Consider the following 25,385-nt stretch of genomic DNA (forward strand, 5'->3'; position numbering starts at 1 on the left):
AAGTCCGCAGAGAGCTGTAAGACCGTATCTTAAAAAAATATCTGGTTATTGAAATAAAATATTCATTTGTAATATGTAATTTCAGGGAGGTCAATCGGCATGTGTTGCACGATGCTCGAAAGCTGAACCTCCTCGTTGCTGCTCTCCATTACTAGCAACATGCGCCACTCCACCAGCAGCAACTCCATCCCCAGTTTGCTGTGAATCAACAACCTGCACTACCCCATCACCAGAATGCTGTGAACCACCACCACCACCACCCTGCACTACTCCTACCCCATTATGCTGTGAACCACCCCCGCCACCAATATGCTGCGTGACGCCATCGATCTGCTGCGTGCCGCCAAAAATCTGTTGCGTGCCTCTACCATCGTCATGCGAGTGAACACAATCGCGGCTTCTGTTCGTCACACCACTTTTTTCAAAACATCGTGCAAATATACCAAATAACCATAATCAAGCAGTACTATAATTCTGTACATTATTCTTAGACAAAACATTTTTTTCTATATATTTGTTATTAAATATTTCAATAAAATTATTATGACGAACATATTTACTATCTTTAATTTTTAAATATTTTTCTATACCAAAGTACAAATTAAGTTGTAATTTTAAATTCAGTGCTATTATACCTTGGTGCTTACTTGAAAGTTTATGAAAGCGATGATCTCGGTTTCATTACTTTCAGGTAAACACAATAATTTGTATAGCGGCCCTAACGGGACAGAGTCTCTAAACTGGACGAGTCGAAGTGCAATATCTGAAAGATAGTACGGACCGTTCAGGAGAGGGCTGGGGAGAGGTTTTAGCCGGTAGGTCGCTGTTAGCAGCGGAATCCAGCACTATCACCAGCAAACTGGAGGCTGGTGGTGACTTTCGAAGAATTCCTCTCCTCACAACAAAAAAAAAATCTGGAACATGGAGCTGAATCAGCCTGAGGAGCCCTCCTCAGATGCAATGACAACTGCAAAGCCTCGCCGGATGCCGATAGTGCTCCAGTAGATCAGAGTCAATCTGGAAAGTGTGCCAGAAAAATGAAGATCGCCTTGATGATGGTCAAATATCTAGATGTGCTCTTTTAAGGCTCAACGTTTTGAGGTGGAATTCACGCGGATTCCGAAATAAAACTTGAGTACTGAAACTTCTGATCGATGAGTACAAACTTGATATTGTCATAATCATCGAACCTTACCTCAAACCACATATCAATGTTTTAAAACCGAACTTTGTCTGCCTCCGGAGGGACCTTCTCTCGAGGCCAAGACGAGGATTCGCGATATTTGTAAAAAATCGCGAAACCAAAATAACAACAAAATACGTCTAATATCGATATCGTCGCGATCAGTAGCTTTTGAAACATGGTATGCGGTCAAGGGGGGGGGAACAAAAACTATATTTTAAAATTTATTTGATGAACATATTATGTATTTATTTATTGAAAATTAATTTTATTCTACACTCTTATATTATCTTTCATTAATTAAATAAGTTCACTTTTCAACCTCATAAAATTAAAAATGTTTCATACGAGCGTTGAAGTGACATAAAAAGTGGTTCTGGAAAATTCTTTTCCTATTCCTTAAAAGTCACGTTTAAAAGTGCCATAAATTTTAAATTATAAATAACTTAAAAACAATCGGTAGTATTCGTGGAAATTGTTTCAAATACACCCATACCTCGCTATACGGCCGCTCTTTATACGGCCTTTCGCTATAACGGCCCTCTTCAATTAAGGCACGTTTTCGATATACGACCTAAAATGTTTCGCTATAACGGCAAAAAAACTTTTTTTCGATGTCGATTTTTAAAAAAAATTAAAAATAGATTTAATTTGCATAATTTTAAAATGAAAGGTGAAGCAGCTAGCGCCGATGAGGAATATCCCAACATTTTAAAGGGAATTTTTGAAAGAGGGGTCATAATCCTGAACAAGTGTTTAACGTAGACGAAACAGGGCTTTATTGAAAGCGAATGCCTGATTGCACGTACATTTCAAAAACCGAAAAATCTGCGCCTGGTTATAAGGTGTCTAAAGAACGATTAACTTTGCTACTTGGTGCAAATGCCGCGGGAGATTTTAAGCTAAAACCACTTTTATATTTGTCCAAAAATCCAAGGCCTCTTAAAGGACTAAATAAAAATCAATTACCCGTCATATGGAGATCCAACAAGAAAGCTTGGATGACTAAAGCTACTTTAGAGGATTGGTTCAAAAATCACTTTTGCACAGAAGTGAAAAAATATTTGCGAGACAATAACTTAAGCAACAAGGCTTTGCTAATTTTGGATAATGCACCAGGGCATCCTACTAATGTATCCGAACTATCTGAAGATGTCATGATTGAGTACCTTCCGAAAAATACAACAGCTCCGATCCAACCAATGGATCAGGGTGCAATAGCCACTTTTAATGCATATTACCTACGCCGAACTTTCCGACAACTTATAAGGGAAACCGATGGTAAATCTTCAATTAAAACATTTTGGAAAAACTATAACATCAAGGATGCTGTTGACAGCATCAGTGAATCATGCAAGGAATTAAAATTAACAACAATGAACCATGTTTGGAAAAAAATACCATTACCATTTCTTTATCGTCTTCAGATTAAAGCCATTTTAAAAAAAATTATGTATGTATTCATACACATATTTTATGTAACATGAAGTTGTTTCATTTTTGTTTATTGATTATTGTTGGTTTTTGGAGTCTGTTATTATTTTATGTACAAATGTATGTAATTGTTATGTATGTATTTTTGATTTAAATGAAATATAAAGATAAAATTCATTTTAAATGATAAACTATGTTACATTTTTAACAAATATGGAACCGATCATATTGAATTTGTATGAATTTGTATTAGAATAATTGATTCGTTATACGGCTTTTCGCTTAGCGGCCATGTTTCGTGGAACGTATCTAGGCCGTAAAGCGAGGTATGGGTGTATTTCGAAATATCGAGCTTTATACCTCAATTTCAGACCTATATTATTATCGTGATGTAACTCTTTAATCTTGACTTTGTCTCATAATGAGCCAAAATATTCTTTTTTGTTATTCAAAAATTCCACAATTTCACTTGAACAATTAGATATGTCGAATGTTTTTTTTCGTACAAAATATCAAATAAAATATGTGTGAAAATAGATTGAGATAGAAATTAAATTCCAAATTTTGTAGATAGCTTCTGCATTAACACAGCATTAGAATCTCATCGATCTTCATCTTCGTTTATTTGCTCAAATATTATTATTAATTTTCTTCTGAATTCACAAACCATCTTTAAAATTCTACTATTATAATTCCATAATGTAGGAGCAGCCGCAGGAAAACGTTTTTATATTTCACAATCGAGAAGAGATACTCTTCTTGAAGATTTACAAAAATCATTAACATATTGAGATAAAACAAGATTCAATCTGTGAGCATAGCAGTGTACAAATATGTAGTTATGACAAATATCTCGAATTTTTTTGCACTTCATTGTGCTCCTCAGACATTACAGCCGCTCCGTCATAAGTATGAGCAATTAATTTTTCTATACATCCAAATTTCACCATGATGTATTATGAATATGATCGAAAAGAGCGACAGCTGTTCTATTCGGACTTATAATGGGAAAATAATGTACGGAAATGTGAATTTATATAATAATATTCCTAGGACGGTCAAAATCCGCATGACACAAAAAGCGCTCTATGGTTAGTCACGCCCCACGATATAGGAATTACATCGTGGTCACGCCCCGACTTTCGAGCTTTTCGGACGTTCCGCAAAGTTTCAATGTTTGAGGCGGCCATTCAGCTTCGAACGAGCCGAATTTTTGCTGAGACCTTCCTGTGCTGACGGTGAATTGATAGAGACTATCTGTAAGGGAATCGCCTGAAGATAAGTGGAGTTTTTATAATATATTAATTTTGACAGCGCAACGGCGCCGCCATTTTGATAGCGTGCACGGGAGTTTATGTTCTCGTCCCCACCGTATTAATTTTTTGCCCCAGTCGTCCGAACGCATATTAAGCGACGCAGAAAGGTTTTAAGTTTAACTTGATATAATAATCGCCGCGATACGTAAACTTTTGAGCCCGTGATGAACACTTGAAAAGAATAAACAATGGACATATATACCCGAAACCCATTTTCATCGCGTCTCCACACTGTCAATTTTGTGCCCCAGTTTAACAAGGGCACATCAATCGAAGCAAGAGACTCTTGAGCGCCCCGACATCAATATCACCGCGATCCATCGAGATTAAGGCAAACTATCGTAATTTAAAACAGTATATTTACAGGTTACCGTGGCAACCCGCAGCCACGCTCGCTAATAATAAATAAAATTAACCCTCTGACCGCGTTCAAAATTATTTTTACCGATTTCATATTAAAAGCAATTTCACATATTCGGTGTAACATATCCAAATATTAATAAGTCCAGATTCAAGCCTACTCCCTGTTACATATAGAATATTTACTAATTAATGTATATTATCACGCATAAAATATAATGAAGCTTCTTTTGGTCAGAGTGTTAATAGCTTAACGACCGGTATTTATTTGCCGAGCTTTGCTTGGTGGAACGGAAAAATCGCTAACAATTATGTTTTTCAGTAAATTCCCTATAACTTATAAACCAATTAAGATATTGTATTCAAATTTAATATGTAGCTTCCTTATGATTTTTCGCATAAATACCTGTCAAGTACGTCATTTAACCAGTGTTTCTAAACCTGTGGGTCCAATTTGTTTGAAATAATAGTTTCGAAAACAAATTTATATCATTGGCAAACATCTTACAAATACAAAGTAAGTGAGACTCTTCAATAGATTAGTATTAATTACCTGATTTTTTATCACTTTTTAAATTTAAAAATAAAAATTTCGATTTGTTATTTCTGGGCCACCGTGTCTAACCATTTCTATGCCCATACTCACGAAATGAATTTACGGTACACTTCACTAAAAATATTTTGCTTATTGCACTTAAATAAATTAAAAGTAACATGTATGCTTTCAATATATTTTATATTCATCATTTTCATTCTTTCCATAATAATAATTTGGTATTATATAGGTGATATAAACAAAAAACCAAACATAAATTCTCAGAACAGTTTCTTTCTAATTATATTGTATGCTTTGAGCGAAGGCCAACACCCATTTCTAAAAGGTTCATTATTGACAATTTACTACCTGCACTTGCGATAGATAGATTGGCTCTAAGCTTAGGAAAGATATTTTCTACTTAATTTTGTATTGGTTATTTACATGAAACACAAATTAGATCAGCCCACAATATTCGCATATACTACAAGGTGTTTAACAATTCACAAAAATATTATGATAATATTTTATTTAAGAAAAAAATTATTATTAAAAAAAATAGTTTACGATTTTATCTAATGTTATTGTTAATTTATTATTCTTAATCTTATAGCACATCTAAGCACTATATTTTTTACCAGCTTAACGCCCGGTGTTTTTTGCCGAACTTTCCTTGGTGGCCGGGAGATTTCGCGGAATAATAGCAAAAAATCACCTTTTTTAGTAAATTCCCTATAACTTGTAAAGCAAATAATATATTTTATCGAAATTTAATTTGTAGCTTCCTTATGATTTTTTGCATAAATATATTGTATACGTCATTTAACCAGTGTTTCTAAATTTGTGGGCCGCATAATTAAGTGATATAACGAAAAAAAACTTGTTTACAAATATAATATTCCATATTTACTATAAATTACAATCAACGTTATTCTAAAAGGGTAAATCGCCACTACCGACCCCGTCTTATCAGCTTACCTTGTGCATACCTTTTAAGAATTCATCTATTAGGGTATATGACACTTTTTTTATTGTGGAATTCCCGAATTCGGGAATTCCACACAGATAAAAAATGCATTTTATAATCGAAGTAATGCAGTATATTTTGTCTTCTCTAAACTATCGGTCGAAACGTATCGCGAAAATTGCTCTTCTCTCTGTGATCTTTTATGATTGTGATTTTGATTTAAAAATTTTATTTTCAATCACGGCAAAATGGACGAAAGAAATTAAACCTTTTTGGATTTTTTTTAAGACGCGTTGTCCAACGCCCCCAGTGATTGTGAACATAGTGATATGTACGAAAGTAATTCTAATTCGCATTGCGTGTGACAAATTTGCACTCATCCAGTTAATTTTCCTCATAATGACAAATGTTTTTACACGTATCACTCAGTGTAATATGCTCGAGACAGTTGTACGCAGAAAATGGACGCCGAAAAATTTAGTGAGTGCAAATTATTATTTATTATAAATGGATATTTTTTATAAATCGTTTATACAAAAAAATTTTGAAGCATTTAAACATACATGTTATTAATTTAATTATCACATTTTTAAGCTAATGTGGTGCTCAAAAAAAAAACGTTGTCAAATTTCAAAAATTTCTTAAATGATTATTTAACTATTTTTGTAAATACGCAATTCACTGTTTTTATTATTATTAACTAACTTTTACTATAAATTATCACTTATTAATAACAACAACAATAAATAAAAATATAATATTCCATAATGCAAAAAATATGGTCACTGTAAGTGGGAGCGGCTTGGAGAACCGTTACCAAACAACACACTAGCCCAAAATATTAGAATATAACAATCTAAAATTGGCGACGACTCGTTGCATTGCGACGCAGTGGGATAAAACGACTCTTTTTACGAAAAATTAAAGTTAAATATAATTTATTTTATATTTTATATTATGTGGAAATAGTATACTACCATCTCGCTTTATAATATAGGGGTAAACTGTATTGTATCATAGTGTATTTTTAATAAAAGAAGACGCATAATGCAGGACGCATGGGCGAGTCCTCAGCCGCTACAGAAGGTTCTCTCAGGACTCGTGGGTGAGTCCTCGGTCGTTAAGCTGTTAAGTAGATATTTTTATATGTGAAATTGACATGAATATTCTTTTAGATATAGACTTAAGATTTAATAGTTAATAAAAAATACCCGGTTCAGTTCCGGGTAATTTTTATTAACTTCAATTCAAATTCAAATTTACGAATATTATATATCTTGGTATGTAATATAAATTAAAATATTTGTTTTAATAATTTGCTTAAATAGTATTTAATTAAATAAATAAAAAGTGTTTGATTAGAAAATTAAAACAGATGTATAATTGGTAATATTTTATTCAATCGTAATATTAATGTACACAAACATATTGTCCATACTTCAAACAAGAACATAAAATATAAAAAAATACTTAATTAAATACAATATTTTATTAGATACATTATTATTACACACATTACATTTCTTAAATTATTATTAATTAAATTTACTACATACGTTTTCATACATTTTTTTAAATTCCAAAGCCAAATTTAAAATTCATTATTGTTATTTTTTTCCAAAAAGTAATATTTTAAAAATATCAATGCATCTAGGGCTTAATATTTCAATTAACGAATTTTTGTTGAAAAATAATTAGCAACTGAAAACAATTGACAGCAAGCAAAAAAAAAGTTTTTCTAAGATTGGACTTCGTTTGCCTAATTAAAATGTTTTGTTAAATCCCACGAATCAATTGCTATTGTAGCTTTGGTGTCATTTGCTAATGAATTTATGCTTTTTTTTTCATTTCTTGAATTAACAATTCAGAATCTGAAGTTTTTTCAACCATAACTTTTTCTGAATTATTTTCTTTTAATTTAATATCATTCTCGTAATTTGTGGAAATGATCTTTGCATAATATTAGAACTATTGTATATATTTGAATTGACTCGGGAATTGTTTTCGGAAGCGTTGCAGTTTGATGATATATTAAAATCGTGTTAAATATTTTAATCGAAGGGCAAATAATTTACAGTGCATATTTGAAGCCTTGTTGTCGATTGAGCCAACATCAACCATTCACGGCTGAAATTATTTGAAACGTGACATTTTTACGTGTGACATAGCGTTTAAGTCAACCTTGATCTAGACGTTAAAATGTATTGCAAAGATTGGTGCAGCTGAGAACAGCTAAATCTAAACACTGATTCAGAAGCATTTCGTCAAAGTCATAAACGATAAATGCGGAGAAAGCCGCACGAGTCATAATTAAATTTACGAGCACTCAAGCGCATATACAATTCTCGTGCAGCATAAACTAAACCAATCGGTTGCAGTTTATTTCAGACATAATGCTTGTTGAAATGTTTAGACTTACTTCCAATATTGCTACGCATTAAGAAAATATTTACATTATCTACACAACCGTCTGGAGATAGCGCCGCTATTTTTTTACTTTGTTAATAAATATACTTTTTCTGAAATGAAAGTTGCACTTTATAAGAGGCGTAGACAGAATTATATATTTTTTTAATTATAAGGTGTAAAATAAAAAAATGTTGATTTTTGTAATGCAATAGGGTAAATTCGACACTTTCCTCTAATCGAAGATTATTTTTATACGTTATTTTCCGTATTCTTACACATTCAAAATGAATGTCTTAATATTTTTTATAAATTTATATGAACTCTCTTATGTTCCAATTCTAAATAATCAGATGGAATATCTATATAAAGTGCTGACATGCGAATTCTAAATGAAAATATAATTATTCAGAGTTCAAACAAGTGATTTGGCAACCTTGCACTAATGATTTCTCATTCCATTGTGCTGCGTAAATCATGGTTCAAACAACATGGTTCATTTGCTACGCACGTTATTTACAAAGACCTATCAACTTGCGTACTTACGGTGCTTTGAACATGAAAATGTGACAAGATCGAAATAAACACTTTGTACCTATCAATGATTTTTATACTTTACCTTCGTGACTTTATATTTTAGCGATATTTTGGCTTTTGTAACCTGGACCAAGCTATACTAAAATCAATGGATATATAACATATTATTCAGGACACCCAAACAACAAACATATAAATAGTGTTGCTATTATTTTAGGAAAAAACATGTAGAAATTGGCAAAAATTATGAAAGTTTGACGTAGATTATTTTTGTCTATTTTAGAAAGAAAAGTTTCGATCTTCAGCAGAAAGTCAAACTTTTCATTTGGGTTTTTTGTTTTGAAGATCGTGTTAATATGTCTTGTTGCAGTCGGTCAAATACATTATTCATAACACGTATGATTTTGTTATCTACTGAACGCTCAGCATCAATTAATTTGATCCAAAAAACATCCAACGATTCATTCTCAAATATTTTTTTAAAAGTTAAATTGCACGATAATTCAATCAATGCATTTTCCTGAAATAATGTGAATGACTATTTTCAGAACAATCGAAGTGAAAAACCGATCTACCTCCCACAAATACGCAGATCATTTTCAGAAGGAAAATATTTAATTAAATTATTAAAAAGCATGTTTAAATGCTTTATCTGAATAAGATTAGAATTATCATTGTCTGCATTAATCGTGGTTGCAAATAAAGAAAACATAGAAAACACTCCTTCCATTTTTCACTTCCAGAACATAATCTTATTTTTAATGCCTCAATCTTTTTTGCTACACTAAAATAATTAGGTAATGGACTTTAAAGCTGTAAATTTTATTTATTTACATATATTAAAAGAATTGTGTTTTCCTATTATTTATTACTTATTATTTAACTTTTAACTTAATTAATCTAATTAAATTTAGTTATGTGATGCTTTAAAATATGCGACCATTAAAATAAATATTTTATTTTATATAATTGTATCTTTCGTGTATGTGACGCATTAGTCATATAGTTTCCGAATTTTAAAGATGATTTTTTTTATTTTTCATTCTCAATACAAAATTGCCTTTTGGATTCGACGCTTTTAATTTACGCGAGCACGAAAATGTTTTCAGTTTTAACACGAATTATATCAGTTCGTTTTGTTTAGTACAGTTTTAAGTTGAAGCCATTTATTTTTATACCATTGCTTTCTTATATTATTTTTAATTTTAATAAGTTGAATTATTTCTAGGGTAAGTTCTATGTTAATACAAATATTTTTACGCAACGGAATTGATGATAATTTGGCCTGAATGATCACGGATGCTAAATAATGAATAGCATTGATAATAGTTTTGATGTCAATTGGCGTATAATTCTATCGTTTAATTAATACCCGAGACTCTAACATGCTTCTAAATCTCTTCTAAGCAGCCTTGCATAATAAAAAATGACCTCTGACACGATCTCGACATCACTGTCCAACGTAAAAAACACTGCAAGGTGGTCCTAAGACAGAGCCTGAATGCAGTGCATGTTTGAAACCCGAGAGTTACCATTGACCAATGTAATATCCAGAATTGACGAAGTTTCTAATTAATATCACAGATTCTCCACAGCGTCAAAGTCGCACTGGAGAAATCCATCACCAGGAGAATTATACCCCGCGATAATTATTATTATTATAATATCCAGTTTAATTTGTATCTCGACGGTTTCGAGATATGGGCGTGTTTGGTTAATTTTTTTACAAATATCGCGACCCCTCCGCCTGAGAGATTTCGGTATTAAAACGTTGACATGTTGTTTAAGGAATGGTTCGATGATTATGACAATAACAAAATTGTACTCACTAATCAGAAGTTCCAGTGAATTCCACGTCAAAACGTTGTGCCCCATCTTAAAAGAGCACATCTAGATATTCGACCATCATCAAGGCAATTTTCATTTTTCTGGCACACTTTTTAGCTTGACTCTGATCTACTGGAGCACGAAGTTGTGTAGTGGACATTGCATCTGAGAAGGGCTCCTCAAACTGTCTGATTTGCGGACGCCCAGATGACGACAGGCATTTTTCCAAATGCTGGTTTCATCGGCATCTGAGCAGGAAATTGATCCCGTTCGAGGTTATAAGTGTTCCAGATTCGAGGGTAGCAAAAGATGGGCTCTGATGTCTCTTTTGTATCGTATGAAGATACTCTTTGTAATTAACCGGATATTCTCCTCCGCATCCAGTACATTTTGCAGGTGTGTCGCGATTATTCTTGGAGCAGTTGATTGTGTCGTGGTTGCTGGTGCATTTTACGTATCTATGGACGCACTGGCAGTTCTTTGAAACGTGGCCAAACGTATGGCATCTGAAACATTGGATAACATTTTAACACACAAATTATTGCGTTTATAACTTTCAAGGGTGGCTTTCGCGAAGTAAACCTACCGGAAGCTTTTTATAGCGATCAAAGTTGTGATGTGGTTGAATTGGACTAGTTACAGTATTTTTTTTTTTTTTTTTTTTTGTTGTGAGGAGAGGAAATCTTCGAAAGACACCACCAGCCTCCAGTTTGCTGGTGATAGTGCCGGATTCCGCTGCTAACAGCGACCTACCGGCTAAAACCTCTCCCCAGCCCTCTCCTGAACGGTCGGTACTATCTTTCATATATTGCACTTCGACTCGTCCAGTTTAGAGACTCTGTCCCGCTAGGGCCGCTATACAAATTATTGTATTTACCTGAAAGTTACGAAACCGAGACCATCGCTTAACTTTCAGGTAAACATCAAGATATAATAGCACTGAATTTAAATCTGGTATTTTGGTATAGTAATATGTTCGTCATAATAATTTTATTGATATATTTAAAAACAAATATATTCATTTAACAAAAAAAAATGTTTTGTCCAAGAATGATATTCAGAACATAGTATTGCTTGATGATGGTTATTTGGTGTATTTGCACGTTGTTTTGGAAAAAAAGTGTGTGACGAACAGAGGCGGCGATTGTGTTCACGCAACGCAACAGATTTTTGGCGGCACGCAGCATATTGGTGGCGGAGGTGGTTCACAGCATACTGGTGTAGGAGTTGTGCAGGGTGGTGGTGGAGGTGGTTCACAGCATACTGGAGATGGAGTAGTGCAAGGTGGTGGTGGGGGTGGTTCACAGCATACTGGGGATGGAGTAGTGCAGGGGGGTGGTGGGGGTGGTTCGCAGCAAATAGGGGCTGGAGTAGTGCAGGTTGGGGGTGGTTTACAGCAACACCGAGGATCCGTTTTCGGGCATCGGTCAACACATGCCGAGAGACCTCCCTGTAATTACATATTGCAAATTAATATTTTATTTCAATAAACCAATATTTTTTTGTAAAAAAAATTAGGTCTTACTTGGATCACTAAAAGGGCGAGGAGTCCGTAGAGAGCTGCTTTGAACGCCATCTTCGCCGAAGAGGAGAGAGCAGATTGATGACTTCTAAGATTTGACTTCGCCTTTTATAGCAACCGAGAGTGCTATATGACGTAGGTAAACGTGAAAAAATGCGCTAAATGCTATCAATAAAACGTTTGCTACGTGACTATTTGGTATCAATTTGGCACGTATGAAAAGTGTTTTGAGAAGTTGCTATCTTCGATGCGTGTCTAGCGTGTCATATGCTTTTTCAGCAATCACTTACAGGTTTCGATAGAAACTTTACTTAATTTTTAGTATAGATCATCGAAAAATAAATCCCCTGAAATGTTTACTATTCCTTATTTTGACTAGAGAAAAACACGAAGCGGAGAATGATTTTAAAGTACCGCGGGCTATGAATAGATTGACAATAAAGCTTTTTACCACAAAGACGGAATATAATACCACTAAATATAAAAAACGATTGCACTGCATATGGCTTTTCAGTAACCTATATATTTTTTCAGCTATCTATCGCCAAAAACATATTTGTGCTTAGCAAACTCGTTGAGAAGCTGAATGGCTTGTGCAACGTAGAAAAACTTTCTCGAGCGCTGGCGTCCTGACCGCAGGAATAAGGGACGTAGCTGATTATCGCGGTACGCGACAATTGGGCGACGGACAAATGGGCGATTCCGGACAATTGGGCGACCGTAAATATTCTATGATATTTTTTCTATTGTACCTCAAAACTTTTATAAAAATTCTTTGGTCTATTCTTTTTATAAAGATATCCATTCCAAACATATTTTTCCTTGTCTTTTTGACTTAATATGCCTGAATTATCCATTTATGAAGAATATAAACTGTGGTAACTCAAATTAGTCGTTCTTAACAATGATCTATAAAAACCAATTATCTATAAATAGCACATAAAATATAACCCACATGTGAATAAAAAGACACATACTTATTTTCTTGCTGTACTGAATTTTTTACCAAAAACACAATGACACTGTGACAAAGTGTTTTAAAACCACGACAAAAATAATTTTCAAAGACGCAACGAAACTTTTTGCGAACATTTTCAGTCAAAATTCAAAAGTATACTTAGCGCTAGTTATGGGTTTTTATATTTATATATAACTACCCTATCTAGTTTTAAATAGATAACTGTAAAATACGCGATTTTTGTGAATTCCCAAAGTTTATTCTCACACTAATTTCCAAGGCGCAAAACATAAAAAAAATTCGCGTTAAGGGCAAAACCCACGATAAACATTTATCAGCGCTAGTTCTAGATTATTATATTTATATATAACTACCCTATTCAGTTTAAAATAGATAACGGTAAAATATGCGATTTTTGGAAATTTCAAATGATTGTTCTCACAGTAATTTATAAGTCTCAAAACATAAAAAAATCGCGTAAAGGGCAAAATCCACGATTAACACTTATCAGCGTTAGTTCTGTGTTATTATATTTATATATAACTATCCTATCTAATTTAAAATAGATAACTATAAAATATGCGATTTTTGGAAATTCCAAAGGTTTGTTCTCAGAGTAGTTTCCAAGGCTCAAAACATAAAAAAAAAATTCGCGTAAGGGCCCACTATAAACATTTATCAGGTAGTATACTTATAATAAAATTACCGACTTAAGCCGTGTGTTTTAAGTGTTTTATGATATCGGGTAATTCTCTTAAATTCTTGAATAAAAAAATCACTGTTTAAGTGATATTTTATGATTAAATAAGCACAAATGATAAGTAAATATATACATACTATATCTTATGTAGGTATATTATATTTTGTTTAGACCAAATAATGTTTTCATCTTTTAATTGTATTCTAAAAAATATTACTTATATTTTCGTATGTACGTATATATATAATATACATATATATATTTTTTATATGTATTAAATTATGTTAATTATTTAATTAATTATAAGATCATGATTTGCATCACATTTATTTGTAATGCATTATTATTGTATCGCCCAAAAGACCATCGCCCATTTGTCCGTCGCCCATTTTGAATCGCCCATTTGACCGTCGCCCAATCGCCGTCGCCCAATTGACCGTGTTCCGATTATCGACACCGCCCACTAGTAACTTCAAAAAATGCTTCTTGAGTGACACGGGTCCTTTTTAGGCCAAAGGCCAAATATATTTTTTTCAAATAATATAAGGGCCAGCTCGGGCTAGAGTAAAAAATACATATTTTGATATATTTCTAAAAAAAAAAAAAAAATACATAAATCATATATGTAATTAATAATTTACTTTCTGTTGTAAAGATAAAATTTTTGATACATATTCGATGTTGTTTCATCGCATGTTGATTCGGAGTTGTTTCATCGCTTATTTTGTGAGAAATAATAGCATGTAAAATAAATCACCAGAATTAAGATCAGCTACGATTGAATTAATTTAACATAATTGATTGAACATTTTATATCAAAAGTTTCATCAAATTTATTGTAGGTACATACAATAACAAATAATGTTTGATATACATAAAGATCAGATCCGTATCGGTGATTGTTTTGTGTAGATTTTCATATACATTAAATAACTAGAAATAAATTAATCGCGATCGAATTATTAAACTAATTCAAATAAAATCTTTGCATCTTAAAATAACATATACAAATAACTTATAACTTGCGGCGTCCATAGTTTTGGATGCATCGAGTCCAGGGGATTCTTATGTTGATTCCCGGGATTCGCCATAATTTTAGAAGAGTGTAAATAAAATAATTTCGTCCAAATTTTTTGTGTTACGAACGCAGTTAAAAAAAATGTTCGGGTCCAGACAAAAAGGCATACTTTTTGAATGGGTTCACGTAGGGACAAATTTTAACGAAAAATACTGTAAACCATCTTTTACCGTTTTGGAAACTTCAGTTTTAATTTAAGAATTCTGACTGTAAGCTTTTAAACACAAATTATATCACAAATGCAAAAAATAGAAATTTACAAATTCGTGCTATGTACGCATTTTGAAAAATCCAGAAAAGTGTTAGAAGTATTGGTTAGGTTAGGTTAGATTTTTTTTCGAAAAACGATTGGGAATAGAATGTTTGTGACGGTGTTTACTATGACCGAATTCGCAGAATTCGTTCGTTTAAAAAAACAACAGGTAGAAAAGGCTAACCCTTTATTATCGTTTAACGCTTATCTTAAAAACAGGTGTACGTCGCAAGCATTATTTGTATATGTTGTTTTAAAATTGAAATATTTTCTTTTAATCCGTTTCATAATTAAATCACGATTAATTTTATTCTAGTTATTTAATTTATATGCAAATCCGCACAAAACAAACACCAAAACGGATCCGATCTTAATGTATTTAAATTTATTCCAAACATTATTAGCTATTGTATATACAATAAATTCGAGAAATTTATTCTATATAAAATGCTCCATAAATTTTGCTGAATTAATTCATTATTTATTCATTTCAGTCAATAGCCACAAACACGGGAAGATTTTAAGAATTTCTGACGCAAGAGAACCGATCATATAACTTTACTTCTAAAAAATTAACTAGCGTGTTTTCATTTTTCCAAATTTTTCAATGCAAAATTGACTTTTAAAACTGAAAATATCCAACCCCGTGCAACCTTACTTTCAATAAATAAACTGACGTGCTTTCTTTACCAAAAACAAAGTTCTTTGCTCACAACATTGACAAATGACAAGGATATATAGAAAAACGATTACTTTGAATTTCAGTTACGAATTATCCTACGAAAAAGTTTATAGTATCTATTCGTCAAAAACCAACGCTCATCTCTTCCCAAATTCAAAACATTTTCTCTTTGTCCGCTCAAACTTATACATAACTGACAAGAAACAAATTTTCTAATATTTTTTACCGTAGTACTTTCGTATATTTAAAATTGAAAAAAATAATGAACTTCGAGGAAAATTGTGAAAATTAGTTTAAAAATATAAAGAAGACTTAACAAAGCAACAAAGTTTTTTTTTTAAATTACAAATCAGCATGTTGCCACAGCTGGAGCAAGTTACCGCGTTGCCTAAATTATTGTCAAGCTACATATTAACGATGGCAAATTTGTTAAAAATTGGTGAATTGATTTTCTGACAATTGGTGAAAAAAGCAAAGCATTTTGGCGATATAAGTTTATCTGATAGTACAGTTATGAGACGGATCGAAGACTTACGAGCAAATATTGTTTTTAAGCTAAAAGAAAAGGCATCTAAGTTTACACATTTTTCATTGGCAGTCAATGAATGTGATTACTTTATTGCTAATTTTCATTTGTGGAACAAATTATAATTTTGAAGTAATTAAAAAACTAGCAGGGGATAGTAATAATTTATATTTAGTGGTATTATATTCCGTCTTTGTGGCAAAAAGCTCTAGGTCAATTTAAAATATAAGAATCTACTCATAACCCGCGGTACTATAAAATCATTCTCCGTTTCATGTTTTTCTCTAGTCAAAATAAGGAATAGTAAACATTCCAAGGGATGAATTTTTTCATGACCTATACTAAAAAATAAGTAGGATTTTTATCGAAGCCTTTGTGACACGTTAGGCACGCATCGAAGATAACAACTTCTCAAAACACTTCTAATACGTGCCAAATTGATACCAAATAGTCACGTAGCAAATGTTTTTTTGATAGCTTTTAGCGCATTTTTTCACGTTTACCTACGTCATATAGCACTCTCAGTTGCTATAAAAGGCGAAGTCAAATCTTAGAAGTCATCAATCTGCTCTCTCCTCTTCGACGAAGATGGCGTTCAAAGCAGCTCTCTACGGACTCCTCGCCCTTTTAATGATCCAAGTAGGACCTAATTTTTTACAAAAAAATATTGGTTTATTGAAATAAAATATTAATTTGCAATATGTAATTACAGGGAGGTCTCTCGGCATGTGTTGACCGATGCCCGAAAACGGATCCTCGGTGTTGCTGTAAACCACCCCCAACCTGCACTACTCCAGCCCCTATTTGCTGCGAACCACCCCCACCACCCCCCTGCACTACTCCATCCCCAGTATGCTGTGAACCACCCCCACCACCACCTTGCACTACTCCATCTCCAGTATGCTGTGAACCACCTCCACCACCACCCTGCACAACTCCTACACCAGTATGCTGTGAACCACCTCCGCCACCAATATGCTGCGTGCCGCCAAAAATCTGTTGCGTTGCGTGAACACAATCGCCGCCTCTGTTCGTCACACACTTTTTTTCCAAAACAACGTGCAAATACACCAAATAACCATCATCAAGCAATACTATGTTCTGAATATCATTCTTGGACAAAACATTTTTTTTGTTAAATATATATATTTGCTTTTAAATATATCAATAAAATTATTATGACGAACATATTACTATACCAAAATACAAGATAAGTTGTAAATTTAAATTCAGTGCTATTATATCTTGATGTTTACCTGAAAGTTAAGCGATGGTCTCGGTTTCGTAACTTTCAGGTAAACACAATCATTTGTATAGCGGCCCTAGCGGGACAGAGTCTCTAAACTGGACGAGTCGAAGTGCAATATATGAAAGATAGTACCGACCGTTCAGGAGAGGGCTGGGGAGAGGTTTTAGCCGGTAGGTCGCTGTTAGCAGCGGAATCCGGCACTATCACCAGCAAATTGGAGGCTGGTGGTGTCTTTCGAAGATTTCCTCTCCTCACAACAAAAAAAAAAAAAAAAAATCTGCAACATGGAGCTGAATCTGCCTGAGGAGCCCTCCTCAGATGCAATGTCAACTGCAAAGCCTCGCCGGATGACGATCGTGCTCCAGTAGATCAGAGTCAATCTGGAAAGTGTGCCAGAAAAATGAAGATCGCCTTGATGGTGGTCGAATATCTAGATGTGCTCTTGTAAGGCTCAACATTTTGACGTGGAATTCACGCGGATTCCGAAATAAAACTGGAGTACTGGAACTTCTGATCGGTGAGTACAAACATGATATTGTTATAATCATCGAACCTTACCTCAAACCACATATCAACGTTTTAAAACCGAACTTTAGCTTTCTATCTTTCATTCCATGGTTATATCCTTATTTGACTGGACTAATTCGTTTTTCAATCGTTGAAGTAACCTTGCTTTACTCGTTCATCTTTAGAAATATTTCATTATATATCAATCGAAGGAAAAAATTGTGAATTTATTAATTTACTTCTCAGTTGAATATAAAATTGTTTATTCGGTAAAAATATTTATTCTTTTGTTTATATGTTTAATTTTTTCCATAGCGTAAATTTATTGATATACAAATATATTATCAAGTGTCAAAAAATTAACGTCTGAACTCAATTAAAGGGGGTGTACTGTTGGTGAGTTCGCAAAAGACTTTGGTGAGACTAACCGTTAGAGCATCTTGGTGACGTCACGCGGGCCGGGGTCACTCGCCGTTTCCAGGGTTGTCAGACGTCGCTATTTGAGCGAGACTGTCCCGAGTAGACAAATTGTTTCTGAAAATTCCGACTTAACAAAATTTGTAAATGTATAAAAATGTATCAGTAAATTATGTATTAAGCTTCTACTCATTCAAAAACGAGACATCAGTTAGTATAGCGGATTCAATCACAAAATAGCGGTTTTAAAATAAATTTTATGGAATTAAAAACCTTAATTAAAATATTATTGGAATTGGGTTTAATCACATACTACACAAAGCCGTTATCGTCGCAGTGGGAACGCTCGTTACAATGCGTTCCCACTGCGGGTACGGTGTCGACACGATTTTATTGCTTTTGACGTGAATTTTTGCCTTCTGAGAAGTGATAATCGTATTTGAGCTCTCCTATTGACCATTATTCGATTTGAATCCATAGTAATATCGGTAAGGAGCATAGTGTAATATCAAAATGCAGACAAACTATGGAGCAATATGTGAGATAATCATCGCAAAAAAAAACTGTACCTGGTCTAATTAAGCCCTATCACAACTTTGATCGCTATAAAAAGCTCCTGGTATATTTATTCCGAAAAAGCTATCATTAAAAGGTATAAATTTAAAATTTATATATTATAATGTTATCCAATGTTTCAGATGCCAAGCGTTTGGCCATGTCCTGAAGAACAGCCAGTGAGCTCCCTGATGCGTAAAATGTACCAGCAATCATGCCACAATCAACTGCTCCAAGAAGGATCGCGACACACCTACAAAATGTACTGGAGGCCTATATTTTCTCAGCTCAGATTTGACGAGCACGCAGAAGTCACGGCAACGAAGAACTCGCCAAACTGATGCCGATCGTTAGCGTACCCAAGTACAAAAGATGATAACTGGCATCCTGCCTGTCGACTTGGCTGGATTGGAAAGGCAGGCAACATACAACTGGCAAGCTATGGAGCTGACCATAAGGAAATAGCAGGAGCAGTGGTACGCCTCCGGAAAAGGTCAGTGGACTCATTGTCTTATTAAAAACCTAATTAAGTGCAATATCTGAAAGATAGTACCGGTCGTTCAGGAGAGGACTTGGGAGAGGTTTTAGTAAATTGGAGGCTGGTGGTGTCTTTCCCTTTTCTTTTCCCTCTCCTCACAACAACAAAAAAAGGCGGCCGATGTTGATGAATTTTATAAATGATAAAGCCAAGGTCATCTCTAAGTATTTTTTGAATAGCTATTTTTTTCTTCACTTCGAGCAGACTATTTCAGGAATTCCATGTTATGTGAAATTTGTAAAATACACTCCATAAATCTAATACAATAATCTTGCCTCTCTTGCTTACTTCTTCGCAGTTCTAAATTATTAATTTAATTTAGCTTTTTTAGACATACTGTGCATGCTGAAGAAAAAGGGGTATCTGTTAGCACCTGGGTCACTTTTTCATCAAACATGGTCATGGACATTTAATGTTTTTACAGAAACAGTTTGATGTTCTGAAATGATGATTTGAGTAGGGCGAAGCTTGAAAATTTCGTTTTCTATATCTAAAACAGATTGACTTATTTTGGCAGGAGTTCCTTTAGTGAATTCTATAAAAATTGGTCGACTTTCTCAAATTATTCGATTGTTTTTGGAGTTTTAGACCAACTTTAAAGGTACTATTGAAGCAATAAAAAGATTGGCGTCTGAAATCAGCTCAAATAAAATTTGTTTATACTCAGCTTGGCTCAATGATCCACCACCTCCCCATTTTACGAACAATATTATTGCTATATATTCTGATACATCAACAGAATCAATTTTGATAATTATTTATTAAGTATAAATATAAATAATATAAAATAGTAATAAGCTATAATTATATCATCTACTATTTGTAATAATAATTAAAGCCTTTTATTTAATGCGAATTTCAGTGTTTCTTATGATTATATTATATTGAAATACACAAAATAAAAATATTATTTTCAATATTCAATAATGTGTATTTTATTTTATTTTCGGTATGTTACAAAAAACTTATGCTGTTTTATTGTTAAATTTCTGAGAACGATTATATAAAAATGATATTTATAAAATTAATTTTCAATGTACTAAAACTCATATTTTCCTTGTGTTTTTATTGAATTATAAAAATATATATATTCATCAATTTTTATACCAAATTTCATATTGATACTTTCATTGGTTTTGGAGTTATTGAATTTTGAGATGATTTAGAAGGTTTCGCCACAATGTGCGTCGGTCTTTTAATATAATTGGTTGCGAACCCCTGGAATTATAGTTTAATTATTAACACTAATTTTTTAAATAGTCGACTGTCGTTCTGCTTTGAGTGAAGTGCTCCGAGCTTGGTGATATCTGTTCGATTCGCGATCCATCAGTAAGTTGATAATTTATTACGTGATTGAATACGAAAACGATGCAGTCAGAAATGGCGCCGACGCCGTGAATACATCAACAACGTCAGCATTAACAATGTCAACGACACGTTGACGACAAATATACAATTGTTTTGAAGAAAGTGATGTAGCAAGCCACCTACCTATCTAATATATAAAATTTAAATATTTTATCATTCGTGTTCTTGATCTTTGTTACTGACCATCAAAATAAATTAGCGCTCAGATCTTAAACACGACTTTAATAAATTGAAGACAGGACGTTCTTCTGGGCCTGATTTGATTTTTGATTTAATTTTGAAGGGTTACGAAGTCAGTCTCACTGCTCCTCTAAAACGTATTTTTGATCTAATTAATTTACTCACAAAAGTCACCCCTATTTATAAAAATTATCTATAAAGAACAGTGTTGTCAGCTCTACTAAATTGTTTCACATAGTTATTCATAGATTCTTTAATCACTTTATGCAAGTTTTGTTGGATGTTGTTACTTACCTTCTGTCTTTCACCAAAACGGTGACAAAATCTTTCGTGAGCGAATTCGAGTAGACGTCATTAAAAAAATTATCGAACCTCAGTTGCTCGGATGATTTAACTCGGTTATTCTCTAATTATTTGAGTTTGTAACCTATTGCGGTCGATTGTCGAAAAAATATTTCACCCCTTCGGGGATTCCTCAAGGGTTCAACCTGGGCCCTCTGCTCTTTATGTTATTTATTAATGACATAAATACGACAGTTACAAATTTCACTTTTCTTCTATACGCAGATGATTTAAATTGTTTAAATGCATTCGATCTGTTGCGGACTCCTCTCTACATAGTGATTTAGACTCTCTGCCCTTTAGTATCGGAAAGTGCTATACTGTGCCGTTGGAAATCAGTTTATTCCTACTGGTGGGAACATTTTGACTAGAGAAACTTCCAAGTGGAGGTTCTTGAATCTCCTTCTTGAATCCGAATATATAGTTTTGAATCCCCGAATAGTGAAAAAAATCAGAAACGATTTTTAAAATACATTTGAAAAAAAACATTTGGGGTATTATCCGTTTTTATATCCCAGCGCCTTTCTTTCGCCTTGGGATACGATTGGCTGAGTTCTCGCAGAAAGTTGTATATCGCTAAGCATTTCTTCAAATTACTGAAGGGTGCAGCTATTCCAGCTATGGGTTCCAGAGCGTCTTCGAGAATCATGATCGCGTCCTCTTTTGATGGCTGTTGGGGCTTGCCGACTCGCCTATGGCTGTGGCTATCCAGCTCCTTACGCTGACATTGCACATTGACCAGTTTAATGTCAGCTACGAGGAGCTGGTCCAGTTCGTATCATTTAATTTTGATATTTTATTATTATTTTTTGTGTATTGAAATAATACAATTATTGTTTTAGACCATCGTGACGCATTGGGGTAACCTGTTAAGTTACAATGGTGTTAATTTAATTTAAATAAATATTTATTTGTCACATGACAAATTAAATTAACCATGATATCATCCTCAGAAAGACCTTTGGAATCTCGATATAAACATCGCGCCATCGACACTAATGTTTGTCAAGCATATCAATGTACAACCATACAAGTCAATGTACAATCGCTGGCCCTGGTGGGAATAACTTACCAAGCGATTGACAAGTTTTGGCAAATTCATACACTTGATTGTGCAAACACAGTTGCATGCTAGGCAAAACACAGACAATGGATTAATCATTATCAAAAAATGAGACGGGCAATGACCGAATTTCGTAATGCTGCGTGCCTAGCAGGTATCAGCATTATATAAAAATCGCGAATCACACCAAAATCTAAAGCCAGTTCATATTTTTTAGATGTTTTAATGATATTTTTGTCTGCCTATATAAAACAAATTAATCTAAAATATTGTCTAGTGGGAAAGCATCAACAAATGTGAATAATTCGACTTGTCCGTCACACTCACCCGAACTGGAACGATCACTTTTGTCTCCTGGCTACGTTTGCTTCCTCTTAATCTTTAATTTCACTATTTTAACATTTTATTAAATTATATTTTCAGTTGAACATGGTTTGCCAATGGCCTATGATTAAACTATCAGAGATGTCGAAAAATCAAAACAATATTCTCGATGGTCTGCCAACTTCTGATAGTTACTTTGGTATAGATGAGAGTCCATTTATTACACTGCAGCCAGTGTTCGTTAATAATGAACCATTTCTAACATCTAATGAAAATTTGACAAATCTTACTAACCACGAAGAAAGCTACTCTGGAAATAATGAGATACAAGAAGAAGTATCAGAAGAGATAGCTGTAGAAGTAGCAGAAGAGATGAATTCGGTGTATGAAAATATTTCTGGTTCTCCTGCGGATTTGGAGGAAAATTCCGCTACAGTTGAATTGGATGCACGTCAAGAGTGCACTGTTTCTCAATCAATGGGTAAGCTTATCGCCATATTTTATTTTATTTCATATTTATACACTAAATATAAATCTAATTTAAATATTATTTACTCTTTCTAGCAATTGTTGACAATGAACCAAACATACAAATTGTATTGAGGAAGTAATCTCAGGATTAAACGGATCTGTATATACAATCACTTGTAATAAAATATATGATTCTAATACAATATTGGGTTGTTTTAAATATATTAAGTTGTTTTATTATACATATTCTTAATAATTGCAGAATGTAACCTCTAAAATGATAAAATACATCCTCTATGTATTTTTTTACTCTATAATCTACAAGTGGCCGATCATGTAATCCTGCCTCTACAAAATTGACCACAACCAGTGATGTAGTGTGGTTCGAGCTTACGGATTATCTCAGAATTTCGAGTTAATAACAAAATTATATAACTTCTCGGAACCAAAAGAAATATTAATAAATGCAACGTGAAAATACAAAAAGATCCTCACTACATTTCGCATACTGTTCAAACCCAAACCTACATAAACAAATTAACCGTTATATTCGTTCATGTTAGCTTTGGGTTTTAACAGCAAATAGACGTTTCGCAACTGTCAAATTTGACAACTATAAAATATTTTCATATTCATTACCATTCCATATAATTAATTGATTGACTAACAGGTGCATGCGCACAACAGTGAGATCACTGGAAATGTAACGGAGAGTAACAACTGCTAGTTTTTGAGCATGGCGCCGTGCTTACTAACAAGTACCAAAATTAATACTTTCATTTAATAGAATCATATTTTGTTTATAAATTAAATACAATATCATTTAATAAATGAAAATGGGAAAAAGTTTGATTTGCTAATTTCATTAAATTCACAAAATACAGTTGAAAAATTTATTTTATTATTCGAACATTTTATGTATTTTATTAATTATGAAAAATAATATCAATTAAATGGCCACCTGTGGACCTCTTGCAGCAGCCGCTTCTTTCGATGTAATTCTCAATGACTTGTTTGTACATTTCAACCAGTGTCTCCAACAATAGTTTGGTAGATGTTGGGTATTAGGTGCTCCACGGCCAGTTGCCCCTTTCTTGAATTTGCCAAAAAAATGCATGTCATATAATGAAATTAAAAATGGGCAAAAAACAATCTATCAATCTTGTAAGTTGTTATTTTGATGCTGTAATAATATGCTAATTAATAATAAAATAAAAATATATCATCTTCCTTACATTCAATACAACAAATTATCAGTATAACTAAATTTTTTCTTCGGTCCCGTGAGCTTTAGCTTTCATAGGTTTGTATTGTTTAAATTTATTTAATCACAAGATTTTGTAATTAAATAAATTTCACCACAAGGATTTCAATAATAAAGAAATAAAATAAGCTTAATATTTTATAATTAATTTTTATTCATTATAATCACATAAAACAAATACAAAAATATAGTTTAATTAAGTGATTTCAAATATCATATGTAACATTTAGCCGATACAACTTATATTATAAGTCAAATTCTTTTCTTGGTCTCTAAATTACCCTCATTTTAGTCCACAGTCTTAGACCTTATCATTAGATTTTAAAAATATTTGGAAACTTTAGAGATATGTAACAATATGATACCAATAATACAGAGAGATTTTTAATAATTAACATGAAAATAATTTGAGACGTCGTTGTGAACACGTTGGACACGGACAATTCTGAGGTGTTATCATGTTATGAAATCAGGTTCATTTTAAAAATCCCACATAAATTACCCTATTTTGGTCGACAGTCTTAGATATAATCACGAGCAACATTTTTTTATCATTAAATAATTAATTTACGCCGAATTATAAAGCAATATGAAGAAGCTCTAATGAAATAAGCTATAAAAATATAATAAGAATTCTTGCTTGTAATGATTTTAAGAATAATATTAATGAAACATTTGCAAAACAATTTTTGATTAAAAATATGGCATTAACATATAAATTTTTTCTCTAATCTTTTCACATTCTTAAATCTAGAGTACATTCGAACCGGCTTAATGTACATGCAATATAATGTATTTAAAATTTAGTTGTGAAAAATATGTT

General features: G+C 33.0%; 1 protein-coding gene across 1 annotated transcript; it reads left to right on the forward strand.

Moving 5' to 3' along the window:
* Positions 1 to 19,170: 19,170 nt before the first annotated feature.
* LOC148234658 (uncharacterized) lies at positions 19,171 to 23,522 on the forward strand. Its single transcript, XM_088186874.1, has 3 exons — positions 19,171 to 19,505; positions 22,927 to 23,308; positions 23,392 to 23,522. Exons 2-3 carry the CDS (start codon positions 22,933 to 22,935, stop codon positions 23,436 to 23,438), a joined length of 423 nt encoding a protein of 140 aa, XP_088043000.1. The 5' UTR covers positions 19,171 to 19,505; positions 22,927 to 22,932; the 3' UTR covers positions 23,439 to 23,522.
* Positions 23,523 to 25,385: the final 1,863 nt, after the last annotated feature.

This window comes from Plectrocnemia conspersa, unplaced genomic scaffold, assembly GCF_051122295.1.
Source record: "Plectrocnemia conspersa isolate PC_06_02 unplaced genomic scaffold, ASM5112229v1 ptg000005l, whole genome shotgun sequence".
Taxonomy (NCBI): domain Eukaryota; kingdom Metazoa; phylum Arthropoda; class Insecta; order Trichoptera; family Polycentropodidae; genus Plectrocnemia; species Plectrocnemia conspersa.

Bases quoted from the DNA above. Each gene is read 5' to 3' on its own strand.
- LOC148234658 (XM_088186874.1), top strand. From the start codon at position 22,933: ATGGTTTGCCAATGGCCTATGATTAAACTATCAGAGATGTCGAAAAAT. The intron at 23,309-23,391 runs GTAAGCTTATCG...TACTCTTTCTAG, and splicing joins CACTGTTTCTCAATCAATGG to CAATTGTTGACAATGAACCA.